At 42.3% G+C, this 14,517-nt stretch overlaps 2 protein-coding genes across 2 annotated transcripts; both read right to left on the reverse strand.

Annotated features, from left to right (window-relative positions):
• Positions 1 to 4,044: 4,044 nt before the first annotated feature.
• On the reverse strand, positions 4,045 to 8,853 carry LOC130405421 (extracellular calcium-sensing receptor). The gene is made up of 12 exons (XM_056610485.1): positions 8,585 to 8,853; positions 8,121 to 8,362; positions 7,940 to 8,031; positions 7,638 to 7,817; positions 7,296 to 7,484; positions 6,953 to 7,203; positions 6,667 to 6,895; positions 6,320 to 6,529; positions 6,122 to 6,245; positions 5,688 to 5,881; positions 4,840 to 5,121; positions 4,045 to 4,745 (listed from the first exon to the last, which is right to left on the reverse strand). Exons 1-12 carry the CDS (start codon positions 8,851 to 8,853, stop codon positions 4,323 to 4,325), a joined length of 2,685 nt encoding a protein of 894 aa, XP_056466460.1. The 3' UTR covers positions 4,045 to 4,322.
• Positions 8,854 to 10,562: 1,709 nt separating this feature from the next.
• On the reverse strand, positions 10,563 to 14,442 carry LOC130405422 (extracellular calcium-sensing receptor-like). The gene is made up of 12 exons (XM_056610486.1): positions 14,174 to 14,442; positions 13,818 to 13,996; positions 13,580 to 13,671; positions 13,295 to 13,474; positions 12,985 to 13,173; positions 12,662 to 12,875; positions 12,345 to 12,559; positions 12,000 to 12,209; positions 11,787 to 11,910; positions 11,450 to 11,643; positions 11,071 to 11,352; positions 10,563 to 10,985 (listed from the first exon to the last, which is right to left on the reverse strand). Exons 1-12 carry the CDS (start codon positions 14,440 to 14,442, stop codon positions 10,563 to 10,565), a joined length of 2,571 nt encoding a protein of 856 aa, XP_056466461.1.
• Between the last annotated feature and the right edge of the window lie 75 nt (positions 14,443 to 14,517).

Genomic DNA, 14,517 nt, shown 5'->3' on the forward strand with positions numbered 1-14,517 from the left:
TGACACACTCACACACACACACACACACACACACACACACACACACACACACACACACACACACACACACACACACACACACACACACACACACACACACACACACACACACACACACCAGTCTGAGAATTATCATGTTATAATTACATAGGCATTATTTGAATATTCTGTAGTAATTTGACATCTGATGTCCAGTGTGATAATCAGCGAGACCAACAAAGAAAGAGATAAGTTCTTCGATATACTTTGAAAAGTCTTGTAATCAACCTGCATAAGAGAGGAACATTTTCTACATACTAGGGATGTCAACAGTTAACCGGCTAACCGCCGAGAATATTTCTGACCAGTTGCGCATGTTGGAATTTTTTCGGCTTATTCCGACATTTTGCCTCACAGTTGCGTCACATTCGACATTGGATAGTGCCAAAACTAAGGATAACCTGGAAGAGGCGAAGGAGCAGTCTACCCTACGCCGCCGCCAGAACGTGTGAAACTTTGAATGGGATTGATTGGGACTGCAGACGAGAGACCAGCAGCGACGCCACGGCGACTGCATGGAAGTTCCGTCCACCGGCGGCGGTGTCACGGCGACGTACATACGGAAATTACAAAAATGGACGTCTACTCTGTAAAGCCACAAAGACGCCTGCTGACATACGTCGCCGTGAAAACGCCTGAACTAGGTATGTGGCCACAAAGCGCTTCAGATTTTATGACTTAAATTAGGATTTACTAGTGTTTTATACAACCAGCACATTTATATCACTCGGTACAGCAATGTATAATGGTGTAGGACAGATAACGTGTTGTTTAAATGTAGGCTATTTTGATGGTGCCTGTTTTGATACTGTTATTCACTCTCAAAGTAGACCTATTATTGTTTTAGTTGAGATAATGAATTTGTTTGGGTAATTTACTGTAATTAAAATGGGTAGGTCTACAGACTTAGCATTAAACACCACTGAAAGTGTTATCTATTACTACAGTATATCTGTAAAGAGTCACATTTATATTTAAAATTTATATTAATGTAATTATCTGCAGGTGTATTTTTTTAAGGTGTATTTTGGTTATTGGTTATTGGGTTTATTTATTCAGATTCATACAGAAGAAATTGTGTCGATTATTTATTGATTGAGTAGTTAATTTTGATAACAATGCTAAGAATATCTGATGTGGTGTAAAATAAAAGAGATGACAATGGCAGCCAACATAACCAGTGTTAAATCTCCTCTCTTTCATATTTCCCTGTACACACAGGAGACGATAGATCTACCAACACAACAATTTATCATCTGTACAATACCAAGAATCAACAGATTTTCACGAGTATATGATTGCATTCATGAATACAATTTGAATTAAGCTCACACTCACAAACAAATATATTCTAAATGAATACTCTGAGCAAGCATGACAATACTGCAAGCCATTACATCATGTCTTGTACTTGCACTAATGCTACTCAATACCTTTGCAAATACTTCGCAGGAGGGAGAAGCCCAGCACAGTGACCTGACTGCAATCGTGTGTTTGAGGCACTTTTCATCCAACTCTACAAGCAATACTGTGGATCAAGGCGCGTATATGGAGTCAGGCACCAGTGTTTGAGCCATACCCCCACATCCGGCAAGTCATTATTATTAATATCATGGTGATGGAGAAAAAGCACTGATAAATACTGCAACAGTCACAAGATGTTGAGTTTATAAACACTTTACCCAGCCAATAATAACCTAGTATCTGTGCCATTTCCTGTGTAGCCATGTTGTCATCTGATATTATGCTTTGTTATACAAAAAAGGTAATACTTTTAGGCACTGCACAGGGGAACAAGCACAGGAGAACTACTGTCGTGAGCCCAGAGAGGCTCCATCTTCTGTTCTGAGGCCGGTTCCTGAGCTTCCTCTCCAGTCAACCAAACCAGCTCTTCAACCACTTGCCCACACCTCCACCTCGTTTTCCTATTCAAGTAGTAATGTCACTAATACAATCTTTTGGAATTTCTTTAAAAGATTGCGGCAAGGTTTGGGGTGCTGCAGGCGGCAGTAGGAAGCACTGCTTTACGAAAGCTGTTTTCAGGTGGACCCCCTGCCCCACTGACAGCAGAGCAGGTGATAAATATGTTTGCCGTCAATTTCTCTGTTCGAGGGTGCTCACGCCGGTCAGAGGAGGAGCGGGCAGTTGGCTACTGGAGGGACAGGCTCATCAATGCGGAAGGTATGCATACTTTGGTAACTTGAAATGAAAAATGGGAATTGATGAAATAAGGCTTGGCAACCAACTGTGCCTGAGGGCGTTTAAGTTTGATCAAACGTTGTGCCCACTGCAACGAACACCAGAGCATGTATGCATCCGCCCTTAAAATAGCATTTGAACAACGCGCCACTGACTTTAAACCAGGTATTTCGATGTCAGTAGCGCAATGGTATTCAGCAACGGCAAAATAGCGTTTGCGCCAGAACACGCCTCCTCCTTCCGCCGAACCGCCCCTTGGGGCGCATGATCAATCCCTAATTTACCGGCGAGTGGCGCTGGTGGGAAAAGAACGCTCTGCGCCAGTTGTAAACTAGCAACGACACATGCGCCAGTGACTAAGTCACTTGCGCCGGATGCAAGATAGGGCCCCTTGTGTGTAATTCAAAGTTATTGTTGATGTATCTGCACTCTTAATGTTGCTGATTTCTACAAGGCAAAAAAATAATTTAAAACTTAGTTCCCTGGCCCCATTCGTCTTTGTAATTAAATGTTCTTTTTATGCCTTTACTATTTTGTCAGAATGCACCAGATTGCTTGGTTTGTTTGTGAAAATCCCAAAAAAATCTTGTGGGGGAGGATGCCCCCAGACCCCCCTACAGGGGTTTGGAAACTTTGGAATGCAAACGTTCAGCCCCCCCTCAAATAAATTCAACCAGCCGCCACTGCTAACTATAAACATGAATAAAATGTTATCATCTGTATCTCTGTCATCCAATAAAATGTCTAAACATTACCATTAGTTCACTTTATGTGTAGTTGGTTATCGGAATGAACTCAATAAGTAGAATGTATAGAGAGAGGCTTATTCCTACATTTTCATAAGACTAGATGTTGAGTAAACGATGAGGTCTGAAATCATATATCAAACAAAATAAATAATTATTGTAAGTGACGGTTATCCCAATATAGGCTCAAATTATGCAAAGTAGAAAATTGGCTAATATTCTATTTTATTGACGGTAAAGTGGTTACTTTTTTGTTTACATAAAGATGCCAGCAGAGACCGCCAGAACTGCATGCTAAATGACAACGCAGTAGGAAGAAGTGATCGACAGAAACGTACATAACGATTGAAGCAAACTATGTATATTGCAAGTCTTTAAAGGCTTTTCGATGAACAGCAATGTGGCTGTAAACTGTACTGTATGACAACATGTGCGATGTGCAATCACTATATTCTTTGCACATTTCACATATTATTTTTTTACATCATTTTGTTGACGATACTCCACCACTTCAAGAGGATTACAAGCCGTTCCCCACTCCCACACACCACCTGAGTGTCTTAACTAGGGATCTGACGTCTGGACACAAGTTGAGGTTGAGAAACCAGTTTATTGTAGAGTTTGAAAGGTTTGGCCGGCCGAGCAGGTGTTCCATAATGATTCTCTCTCTCTCTCTCTCTCTCTCTCTCTCTCTCTCTCTCTCTCTCTCTCTCTCTCTCTCTCTCTCTCTCTCTCTCTCTCTCTCCTCTCTCTCTCTCTCTCTCCTCTCTCTCTCTCTCTCTCTCTCTCTCTCTCTCTCTCTCTCTCTCTCTCTCTCTCTCTCTCTCTCTCTCTCTCTCTCTCTCTCTCATAGTACCATGATCACATCGGGGGTTAGGCACACATTTTCAATTTCAAATGATGGGCTGACTTATATTGATGTTTTATCTAATTCATATTTTTTTATTGTAATTGAATATTTGCAACATATTCCTGCTTTTATGTTTGTCTCTATGTACTGTCAATTATAATATTTTACAAAGATAACAAAGACATATGGTACATTTTTCAGAAGCTTTAATCACATTGCCTTTAAATATAAATTAACATTTTGCATCAAAAAAGTAATGTTACACTAGACGTGAGCACACTATTTTGGTCACAAGCTTTTTTTTTAACAGCAATAATTTATGAAACTAATGTGAGTAAGGATGTGTTTATTTTATGTATTTAAACAGTAAAGATGGATTTAAGCAACAAAGATGGGTCCATTTTACAAAGCGATAAACAGCACATGAATTAAAGATGATATTTGTAAAATATTTTGGTCTTTGCTCTTTGGATCTAATCTAAATTTTTCTATCTGCCCATCAGGTGTTTCTTGGTATTTCTCTCAGGTTTTAAGAGGATGATGAAGCACTTTGGAGCAAAGATGCACAGCAGCAGGCCATAACTAGAAGCCAGGATGGCAAAGATCTCCACAGCCACTGAGTACTTCCCTGGAGAGCTGATGTAGGCTGGGACAAAGGCCACCCAGACAGCACAGAAGATCAGCATGCTGAAGGTGATGAACTTGGCCTCATTGAAGTTATCAGGTAGTTTCCTAGCCAGGAAAGCAAGGAGGAGACAGAGGCAGGCTAGGAAGCCTATGTAGCCTAAGACAACTGCAAAGCCCACCACTGAACTCATGGCACACTCTAGGTTAACCTTTGACCCCTGGAAACCAAGGTCACGATAAGGCACAGGAGGGCTGAGGGACAGCCATATGGTACAGATGATCACCTAATGAAAATACAAACATCAAACTAGTTAAAAACATTACAATATATGTACTTGTACTTATATTATTTTATATTAAACCTTTCATACTGCTCACCTGTATACAGGTGTAGAAGCAGACGCTACCCCTCTGCTGGCCTGTGCCAAACCACTTCATCAGGCCTCCAGCTCCTGGCCGAGCTGAGCGGAAAGCGGCCAGGACCACTATGGTCTTCACCTGAAGGCAGGAGACGCAGAGGACAAAGCTGATCCCGAAAGCTGCCTGCTGTAAGCGGCAGGACCACACGGAGGGACGACCAATGAACACCAGCGCACACAGGAAGCAGAGCTTGAGTGACAGGAGGAGCAGGAAGCTCAGCTCTGAGTTATTTGCACGCACCTGGAGGTGGATTATGAGAGACAACAAGATTAACATGAATTAAAACAATTTGTGATGTTTGTCTCAATAATAAAACATTCTTGCTTATGGGATATGTTCTAATTAGTTCACTTGTTTCCTCATTCCCTTTTATGGAAATTAGTGTTTGGGGTATTCAGTGGAAAAAGTTTGCCTTATATGTAATGCTCATTCCAGTAGTGAGTAAGCTTATTTATTATTCCAGTACCTTATTTGATGGTGCATTATTGGTATTAGGTAGTGCACCACATGGAGGACACAATGGGTGTGTCCACTGATATTACAAATACTACAAAATAGTGACACCCTAAATAATCCTCAAAATGGGTCAAAATAAGACCAATTCAAACAGGGCCCATGTGTGTGACTGGTGCAAACCATACACCTTTACATCTGCCACCTAGTGGAAAGGCATGTAAATATATATAAACATAAAACCCTACACTCAAAATGAATGTGAGGACCTGCACCTGGTGATGATTTGAGGAACCTACGGGGATAATTAATGAGTAACATAAAATGCCGGTTGTGTTACACAAGGCTCTCACCACAGGAGTGTGTCGATAGTGGAGGAAGACGATAAACACAGCTGCCGTCACCACAGCACCAGACACAGCTGCTGTTGTCAGGACGATACCCATAGTCTCATTAAAAGACAGGAAGTCCACTTTACGAGGAATACAGGCCGTGTGCCCCGGGTTGGACCAGAACTCAATAGGACATCGCCTGCACTGATGAGAACCTGAGATGACATTGATCAAATTTAAGAGAAAAACATTGCATACATTTTTTGATTTGATATGTGACATATTTGACATATTGTAAATAAATACCGGTACAGTAAATATATATATATATGGATTGTTATATATATATATGTATAGATTGTCATTGAGGACACTGCATCACATTACAACATAGCTGAGTTAAAGCCCATTGGCCTATGCCAACACTGAATCTAAAAAATATAAACCCGCCTTACCAGTCTCATTGTTGACCTCTCCATCAGTGCAGGGGATACAGTCAAAGCAGCAGACAGGCTCTCCTTTCCTATTGGCTCTTCGGGTTCCTGGGGGGCAGCTCTTACTGCATACAGAAATAGGCACCTAAGCAATGAAATAAACAAATTAATTGTATTCAGTGGAAAATGTACTTGACATATTTTTCTTATTTTTACTACCTGAGTGGAACCTGTACTCCACTGAATGGCTGATTCGTTGAGATGGAGATCAGATCCAACCAAGCGACCAATTGTAAACATTCCCAGTGACCCATCAGGGGTGCTCTTCCAGTTGACCAGGTCATAAACAGCTGGGATGTCGGCTCCTTCAAAGAAAAACTTCTCCCCGTGTGGAGTAGTGAAATTCACCTTGTTCAGGTGTTCCAATAACTGAAAGGCACATGTTTTAAATATATAAATTACCGGGAAATGTATTTCAACATTTTTAACACGGCAAAATAAGCATCACAAAGGGAAATAATATTTAACAGCTTTGCGTCATCTAAAGTCAATTATTTGTCCTATACCTCTTTTGGTGTAATGTTATAAGGTGAGCTACAGGTGGAGCTGTTGTCTGTTGGAGCACTGCCTTCATCTGGGCACGACAGAAGGCTGTGCAGGCCGTGGGCCGCAACATACACAGCAAGGTAGGCATTATATGCGGCTCTTAGGTGGGAAGTGTCAGTAAAACGTTTCTTTACGCCTTCTAGGGTCTCTCTGCCACTGCACAGCGGTATGGAAGCTGCCAGTGGAGACCTGTTAGCATGAGACGCAGTCGAGATATTTGTTTTGGTTGAACTGTCAGACATGGACAGAGCTGTAACTTTTGATTGTGTCATTGAAAGGCTACAGCCAAACTCCTTTTCCCAGAATTCCCTTAAAAATAAATCGCTCGGACGATCAGAAGGATGCAACCTTCTCAGAAATTTTTCAAATCCTGGTATACCTGCACTGCGAATAGCCACCCCTAACACACCACTTGCAACTTTAGAGAGGGCAACATTGTGTAAAAGATCAGTGGCGGTGCTCCAAGCCTCGCTGGCTAGGAACTGTCTGTCAGTCACCTACGGTGAGGACAGAAACGTGATTAAACATCCAAAACAATGGAAAACAGTTTTTCCCAAAAAAATTTGTGCATTTAATAATAGTGTCTTACATTTATCTTTGCAAGTTGTAGAAACAACTCTGCCACGTCTGTGTACCATGTAAAGATCAGTATCACTCTTGCAGTGGAATGCTGGATAGTGTTTGCAACACGTATTGCATCTTCCTCTATAGTCTCCCTGCTAAGGATTTCGGAAAATGCCACACACACCCCTGACTCCCGAATTTCCTCCTCAAATACCTAGAAACAGTGGCAAAATAAGTTTAAAAGGGAGAAAATAATTTGAATACAATAGGACAATGGATGAACACATATGTGATGGTGATGAGAAGAAGAAGTGTTTAAAAAATATATATATATATATATATATCATATAACACTTTACCAAGTTACCTGGATGGCCAGACGGCCATAGTCATTATCTGAAAGCACAGCTCCAATCCAAGTCCAATTAAAGCGTATGGCAAGGCGGGCCATGACCTTAGCCTGGTTGATGTCACTGGGAATGGTCCGGAAGAAGTTAGGATACTGTTGTCTGTCACTAAGGCAGGGACAGCTGGCAAGGTAGCTGATCTAAAAAGAGAAATGCAAATAAATATAATTTAATATAGACTTAAGTGTAGCAATATGTTTTCGCCAAACATCACACGTTCCTGCATTTATGTAATAAGGAGGCTATCGATGGTGGTTCTCACCATAGGTATGAACAGAGGACCTAGGGTCCGAGACAGAATCATGGCTGATCGGGATGCATCACCATCAATGATCACAGGGACAGATTGGGCCTCTGATGGAAGCATTATAGGCAAAGTGAGGAAAAGCTTATGTGGCAATCAATGCATTAAGCAACGGGCACAAAACATTCATATTGTATACCTGTCCTTTGCCAAGTTTGGTTCAACCACACACGAGATGATCGCAGAACAGGCATTGTGTTACAGGTCGAGCCGTCTCCCCCGACCAGTGAGAAAGCTCCTAAGAGGGCCCAGGGGTGTCGCCCACAGCTGTCAAGGATGCGGTGGCTGAGTCTAACGCCTGGCAGAAGGGAGGGGTTGCTGTTGATTTCCTCCAGCGCAAACTCCATGGCGTACATAGACATCAATGGCTCTATTTGCAAACTGACGTTGCGTGGGAAAAGAATGATTGAATGTGAATATAACTCATCACTCATCATCATCAGGGGGCTTGAAAACAAAGTTTCTCGATCCCACAGCAACAGATGTAATCGTTTGTGGTATGAATACACAGAGACAAAGAAAAGTCGTAATGGTAAATTCAATATTTGTAATCAATTTGCCAAACTGATTGCACACTAATACATACAAATAATCAGATTTTACCCAGTGCATGGATTGAAGTGTGGAGGCTTAACAAAATCAATGTCTAAATCCGGCGGTTGGTAATGGAGGGTGAAGAGCCCACCGAGGACAATGTCTCCATCCTGCCCCAGGTTGCTCTCTTCCATCGGTGAGCCCGTGCGAGAGCACATGGAGGTCTGCACCCCCTCCAGACCCACCCTGAGCCCCACATCCCTGCCCACCATCACAAGAAGCAGCAGGGAGGGAGCCCTGGAGGACCACGCAGTCAGGAGCAGAGACGCCCAAGACATGGAGGCTTGGTGGAAAATACACATTGAGATTGATGTTTCAGTAGTATAATAAATTATTGAATGAAGGAAAAGCCTGTACAATTAGACCTAAAATCACACGTAAACACATGAATCCACCAAAATGATTCGTAATTGACTAAAACTGCAAATCCATAGAAGAGTTTGCATGTGTTGGTATACGGACCCCTGCCTGTAGAGAAAACTTGTAATTTAGGTGTATATGCATTTTTTCCATTTCATAAATATACAAACCAGAAGTATCTAAACTGCTACCTCTAAACCCTATGAATAATCAACTATTGGGCCGCCTTTTTATAAACATGATTTAGCCTGAAGCTGTATGACTCTTGGACACGATGCCATGCACAACATCTCTCCAGAGTGAAGGAACAGTTGCATGCTACTCAGTCATTATGTGTAATTATTAGTCAACTCCCAATCCAGTGGTTATGTGTTCAATTCCCTACATCCATGGGTTACCTGGAGGCATCCTTAAGCAAGATTTCAAACCCTGTTTATGGCCAGTACATGAACTCAAGTGTCTGCGAAATAGAGAATAGTAAACAATTAAAATAACAAACATTATTATTTTAATATACTGTACACTTATACTGTACACAATGTAAATTTCGCAGACACTTGGGATCATATACATGTCGGGTTATGTTGGGTTATTTTTCGCATTGTATAGTATTGGTATCAATACATTTACACACCAGATGTTCCGGGATTGTAGTTACCCTGGACAGGGCCATCTCAAAGAGGAGTGGCATGTGAAACACATGGCCTTCTCATTCATGAATCTGGATGGCTTGGCTTCGATGGCGAGGTCCAATGACTTATATCCTGTATGAAAAGCATAACATTGTCTCTAGAAGGTTGTTTTGGACTCTCTAAAGCAATATAGTACGATGATCACATCATATGTAAAGGAAAAACTCAAGATAATATAGAAAGTCGAAAGAGTCTGACTCAGCCGGTTGAACCAACCACCCACACACATACCCGTTATTATTTGAATTTATTCGATAACGGAATGCATCATTCTTAAAAAGCCTTTATTTTATACGGTTCACTATGCACTATGTACATTATATTATTTTATAAAGATCTTACAGAAATAGTATTTTTGTCAGAAATGATCAAGCAAGCAATTTTACATGTGAGCACATCATTTTGGTGATAAGCATTCTCAATAATTTATTTAACTGAACTAATTCAATTAAATTCAAATAACTTTATTTTTCTGTTAGGAACTTCAGATGTGGAGGAGCAGCAGGGTGTGTCCAACCATACCCAACAGTACATACAATAAAAAAAAACACGCACACGCGCACACACACACCATCAGCCCCGCAAAAAAATCCTTGCCTATGGCTAATGAATGAATAGTATTACCTCCATAGTGGAGGAGAAATAAATAAATAATTTAAAAAGATTCCAGGCATTAAAACGAGAGGATACAGTTCAAAAAGATTCCAGGTATTAAAACGAGAGGATACAGTTCAAAGAGTGGTTCAACCATTCAAAAGTCTCATGGATGTGACTAAGAATGTGTATATTTTTTGTATTTAAGCAGTAAAGATGGATTGTTTTTTACCGTTGAGTTCAGGGCAAAATGAGAGAAATCGATAAACAGCACATGAATTAAAGATGATATTTGTAAAATATTTTAGTCATTGCTTTTGGAGAGTCAAACCTAAACTTTCCTATCTGCCCATCAGCTGTTTCTTTGTGTTCCTTTCAGGCCTCAGAAGGATGATGAAGCACTTTGGAACAAAGATGCACAGCAGCAGGCCATAACTAGAAGCCAGGATGGCAAAGATCTCCACAGCCACTGAGTACTTCCCTGGAGAGCTGATGTAGGCTGGGACAAAGGCCACCCAGACAGCACAGAAGATCAGCATGCTGAAGGTAATAAACTTGGCCTCATTGAAGTTATCAGGTAGTTTCCTAGCCAGGAAAGCAAGGAGGAGACAGAGGCAGGCTAGGAAGCCTATGTAGCCTAAGACAACTGCAAAGCCCACCACTGAACTCATGGCACACTCTAGGTTAACCTTTGACCCCTGGAAACCAAGGTCACGATAAGGCACAGGAGGGCTGAGGGATAGCCATATGGTACAGATGATCACCTAGTTAAAAAAAACACATGCACCTCAATATATCTCACACAAAGTATACACTATTTTGATGATTAATGGTGTACATATTGCCCACCTGTATGCTGGTGAAGAAACAGACACTGCCTCTCTGCTGGCCCGGACCAAACCACTTCATCAGGCTTCCAGCTCCTGGCCGAGCTGAGCGGAAAGCGGCCAGGACCACTATGGTCTTCACCTGAAGGCAGGAGACGCAGAGGACAAAGCTGATCCCGAAAGCTGCCTGCTGTAAGCGGCAGGACCACACGGAGGGACGACCAATGAACACCAGCGCACACAGGAAGCAGAGCTTGAGTGACAGGAGGAGCAGGAAGCTCAGCTCTGAGTTATTTGCACGTACCTGGAGATTAATTGTGGGACAGAGATGAACGATATAAAACAGAGGTATTATAGGATGTTTGTTTGATTTTTGATTAGATCTTACACAAGGCTCTCACCACCGGAGTGTTTCGAAAGCGTAGGAAAACCGCAAACACAGCTGTCGTTACTGCAGCCCCGGACACAGCTGCAGCTGTCAGGATGATTCCCATTGTCTCATTAAAAGACAGGAAGTCCACTTTGCGTGGAATACAGGCCGTGTTCCCCGGGTTGGACCAGAACTCAACAGGACATCGCCTGCACTGATGGGAACCTGAGAGGGTCATACAGGAAAGACAATAGAAATAGGATGAGACACATACAGATACATTTATTATGTGGACAGTTAGAACTCTTCAGTAACATTGCATTTTTTGGGTTATCTGAAACAATTACATCTGTTTTTACTCCCCTCACCAGTCTCATTGCTGACCTCTCCATCAGTACAGGGGATACAGTCAAAGCAGCAGACAGGCTCCCCTTTCCTATTGGCTCTTCGGGTTCCTGGGGGGCAGCTCTTACTGCATACAGAAATAGGCACCTAAACAATTAAATAAACTCAATGAGTCAGGTGTAAATATTGGATTGTTATTTTAATATTATCCTATTGATGACAGTTACTTTGACTACCTGATTGGAGCCTGTAGTCCACTGAATAGATGTTTGGTTCAGGTGTAATTCCAGGCCATCCACTCGACCAATCAGAACTAGTTTCAGTGACCCATCAGGGGAGGTCTTCCAGTTGACCAGGTCATAAGCAGCTGGGATGTCGGCTCCTTGGAAGAAGAACTCCTCCCCGTTTGGAGTAGTGAAGTTCACCCTGTTCAGGTGCTCTAACAACTAAGAACAACAAATGGATAATAGTCAAAACGTTTTTTTAGTGATAAATACCTTTTATTCTTAAAAGTCCATGACACCAACCTATCCTGAGTAATCACAAGAACTATAACCTATAAAGCACATTCATAATTGCACCTCTTTTCGCTTAATGATTAAAGGTGAGCTACAGGTGGAGCCGTTGTTTCCTGGAGGACTGTCCTCATCCGGGCACGTGAGATGTTTATGGAGAGCGTGGGCTGCAGCATACACAGCCAGGTAGGCGTTATACGTGGCCCTTAAATGGGTAGTGTCAGTAAAAACATTCTCTACCCCTTCGAGAGTCTCGCTCCCACTGCACAGTGGTAGGGGAGCTGTCAGTGGAGACCTGTTGCCAGAAGATGGGCCAGAGATACTTGCTGTAGTTGAACTCTCAGACATGGACTGAGGATGAAATGGCGTCGTTGAAAGTCTACATCCAAACTCCTTTTCCCAGAATTCTCTCAAAAGCAGGTCACCAGGACGATCAGAGGGTTTTAAGTGCTGGAGAAAACTTTTAAATCCTGCTATCCTTGCACTTCGTATAGCAACACCTAACACACCACTTGCCACGTTCAAAATTGCAACATCTTGCAAAAGATCGCTGCTAGTACTCCAAGCCTCACTGGCTAGGAACTGTCTATCAGTCACCTACGAAGAGAGAAGATGAAAAATCAACTAAACAGAAAACCAAAGGAATTTAACATCCACACATATTAGTCCATCACATGTTTGTGGGTATTTCATAAAAGCCTCTCACATTTCGCTTGGCCAGTTCAAGAAACAACTCCCCCACGTCTGTAAACCAGCAAAAGATCAGTATCACTCTTGCAGTGGAATGCTGAACAGTGGTAGCTGCACGTTTTGCATCTTCCTCAATAGTCTCCCTGCTAACAGCTTCTGAAAAAGCCAAACAAACCCCTGATCCCTCAATCTCCTCCTGAAATGTCTGAAAAATAGCAAAGAAAATATTAAAAATTACCTTAAAATATAACGAAAATAAAAACAAATGGAAAAAGGTGCACCTCAGATTATATCTTAAATACAAATAATGCATCAATTATATTGACCTGAATGGCCAGTCGGCCGTAATCATTGTCTGCAAAGACTGCTCCAATCCATGTCCAGTTGAAGAGTATTGCAAGTCGGGCCATGGTCTTAGCCTGGTAGACGTCACTGGGAATGGTCCTGAAGAAGTTAGGAAACCGATGTCTGTCACTAAGACAGGGACAGCTAGCAAGGTAGCTAATCTAAGAGAAATAAAACATCACAGTTCTTCATTATCAACTTTTAAGCAACATTTCGAAATAGACAAGGAATGGGACTCTTTCCATATTACTGATGATGAAACTCACTACTGGAACAGAGAGAGAGGCCAGTGTCCTAGACAGTATTATAGCTGTGGTAGAAGAAGCCCCACCGATGATCAGCGGTACAGATGGGCCCCCTTATGAAAGTAATGCATATAAAGTACAGACAGAAAATCATTCAACAATACATGAGGAGGAGACCTCATCGCAATAATCAGTTTACCTCTCATAGATGAAGATGGTCCAGATACTTGTGATTGTGGCGTGATGGCTGTGGAGTTACAACTCTCCCTCTCTCCCCCAACCAGTGAGAATGCTCCATGCAGCACCCAGGGGTGTCTTGCACAGCAGTCGAGGATTCTGTAGTTCAGCTTCACACCAGGCAGAATGAGGGGGTTTCTGTTGATTTCTTCCACTGCAAACTCCATGGCATAGGCAGCCTTCAGTGTCTCCACTTGCAACCTAATACCACAAGAAGGAGGCTCACCACCAGCTATTATCTCAACCAAGCACTGTTCAGATGTATATGTATCTACAATAATTATTCAGTATTTAAAGAAAAACAGACAGATCATCAAATGCACCAGATTGATGAATGTTTAAACATATTAACAAATCATTTGAGGTGAGTGCCTTTACCCAGTGCATGGATTGTAGAACGGAGGCTTAATGAACTCCTGGTCTATAACCGGCGGTTGGTAATGAAGGTTAAAGAGCCCGCCGATGACAACATCTCCATCCTGACCTTGGTTGAAGTCCTCCACTCTAGAGCCCCAGCGAGAGCACATGGAGGTCTGCACCCCCTCCAGACCCACCCTGAGCCCCACATCCCTGCTCACCATCACAAGAAGCAGCAGGGAGGGAGCCCTGGAGGACCACGCAGTTAGGAGCAGAGACACCCAAGACATGGGCGGACCGGAAGCCGAAAACATCAAGGAGCACTATTGAGACTGGAGACTCAATGTCAAATTATGCATCAAACA

This window comes from Gadus chalcogrammus, chromosome 16 (genome assembly GCF_026213295.1).
Source record: "Gadus chalcogrammus isolate NIFS_2021 chromosome 16, NIFS_Gcha_1.0, whole genome shotgun sequence".
Classification (NCBI taxonomy): domain Eukaryota; kingdom Metazoa; phylum Chordata; class Actinopteri; order Gadiformes; family Gadidae; genus Gadus; species Gadus chalcogrammus.

What these genes read in the sequence shown, in the direction of transcription:
- LOC130405422 (XM_056610486.1), bottom strand. Translation starts at nt 14,442, where the DNA reads ATGTCTTGGGTGTCTCTGCTCCTAACTGCGTGGTCCTCCAGGGCTCCC. An exon ending in TAATCATTAAGCGAAAAGAG is followed by an intron (nt 12,210 to 12,344) that starts GTGCAATTATGA and finishes TGTTGTTCTTAG; the next exon opens with TTGTTAGAGCACCTGAACAG. An exon ending in AGAGGTCAGCAATGAGACTG is followed by an intron (nt 11,644 to 11,786) that starts GTGAGGGGAGTA and finishes TGACCCTCTCAG; the next exon opens with GTTCCCATCAGTGCAGGCGA.
- LOC130405421 (XM_056610485.1), bottom strand. Translation starts at nt 8,853, where the DNA reads ATGTCTTGGGCGTCTCTGCTCCTGACTGCGTGGTCCTCCAGGGCTCCC. An exon ending in CCAAACTTGGCAAAGGACAG is followed by an intron (nt 8,032 to 8,120) that starts GTATACAATATG and finishes TGCTTCCATCAG; the next exon opens with AGGCCCAATCTGTCCCTGTG. An exon ending in GGAGTACAGGTTCCACTCAG is followed by an intron (nt 6,246 to 6,319) that starts GTAGTAAAAATA and finishes TTCATTGCTTAG; the next exon opens with GTGCCTATTTCTGTATGCAG.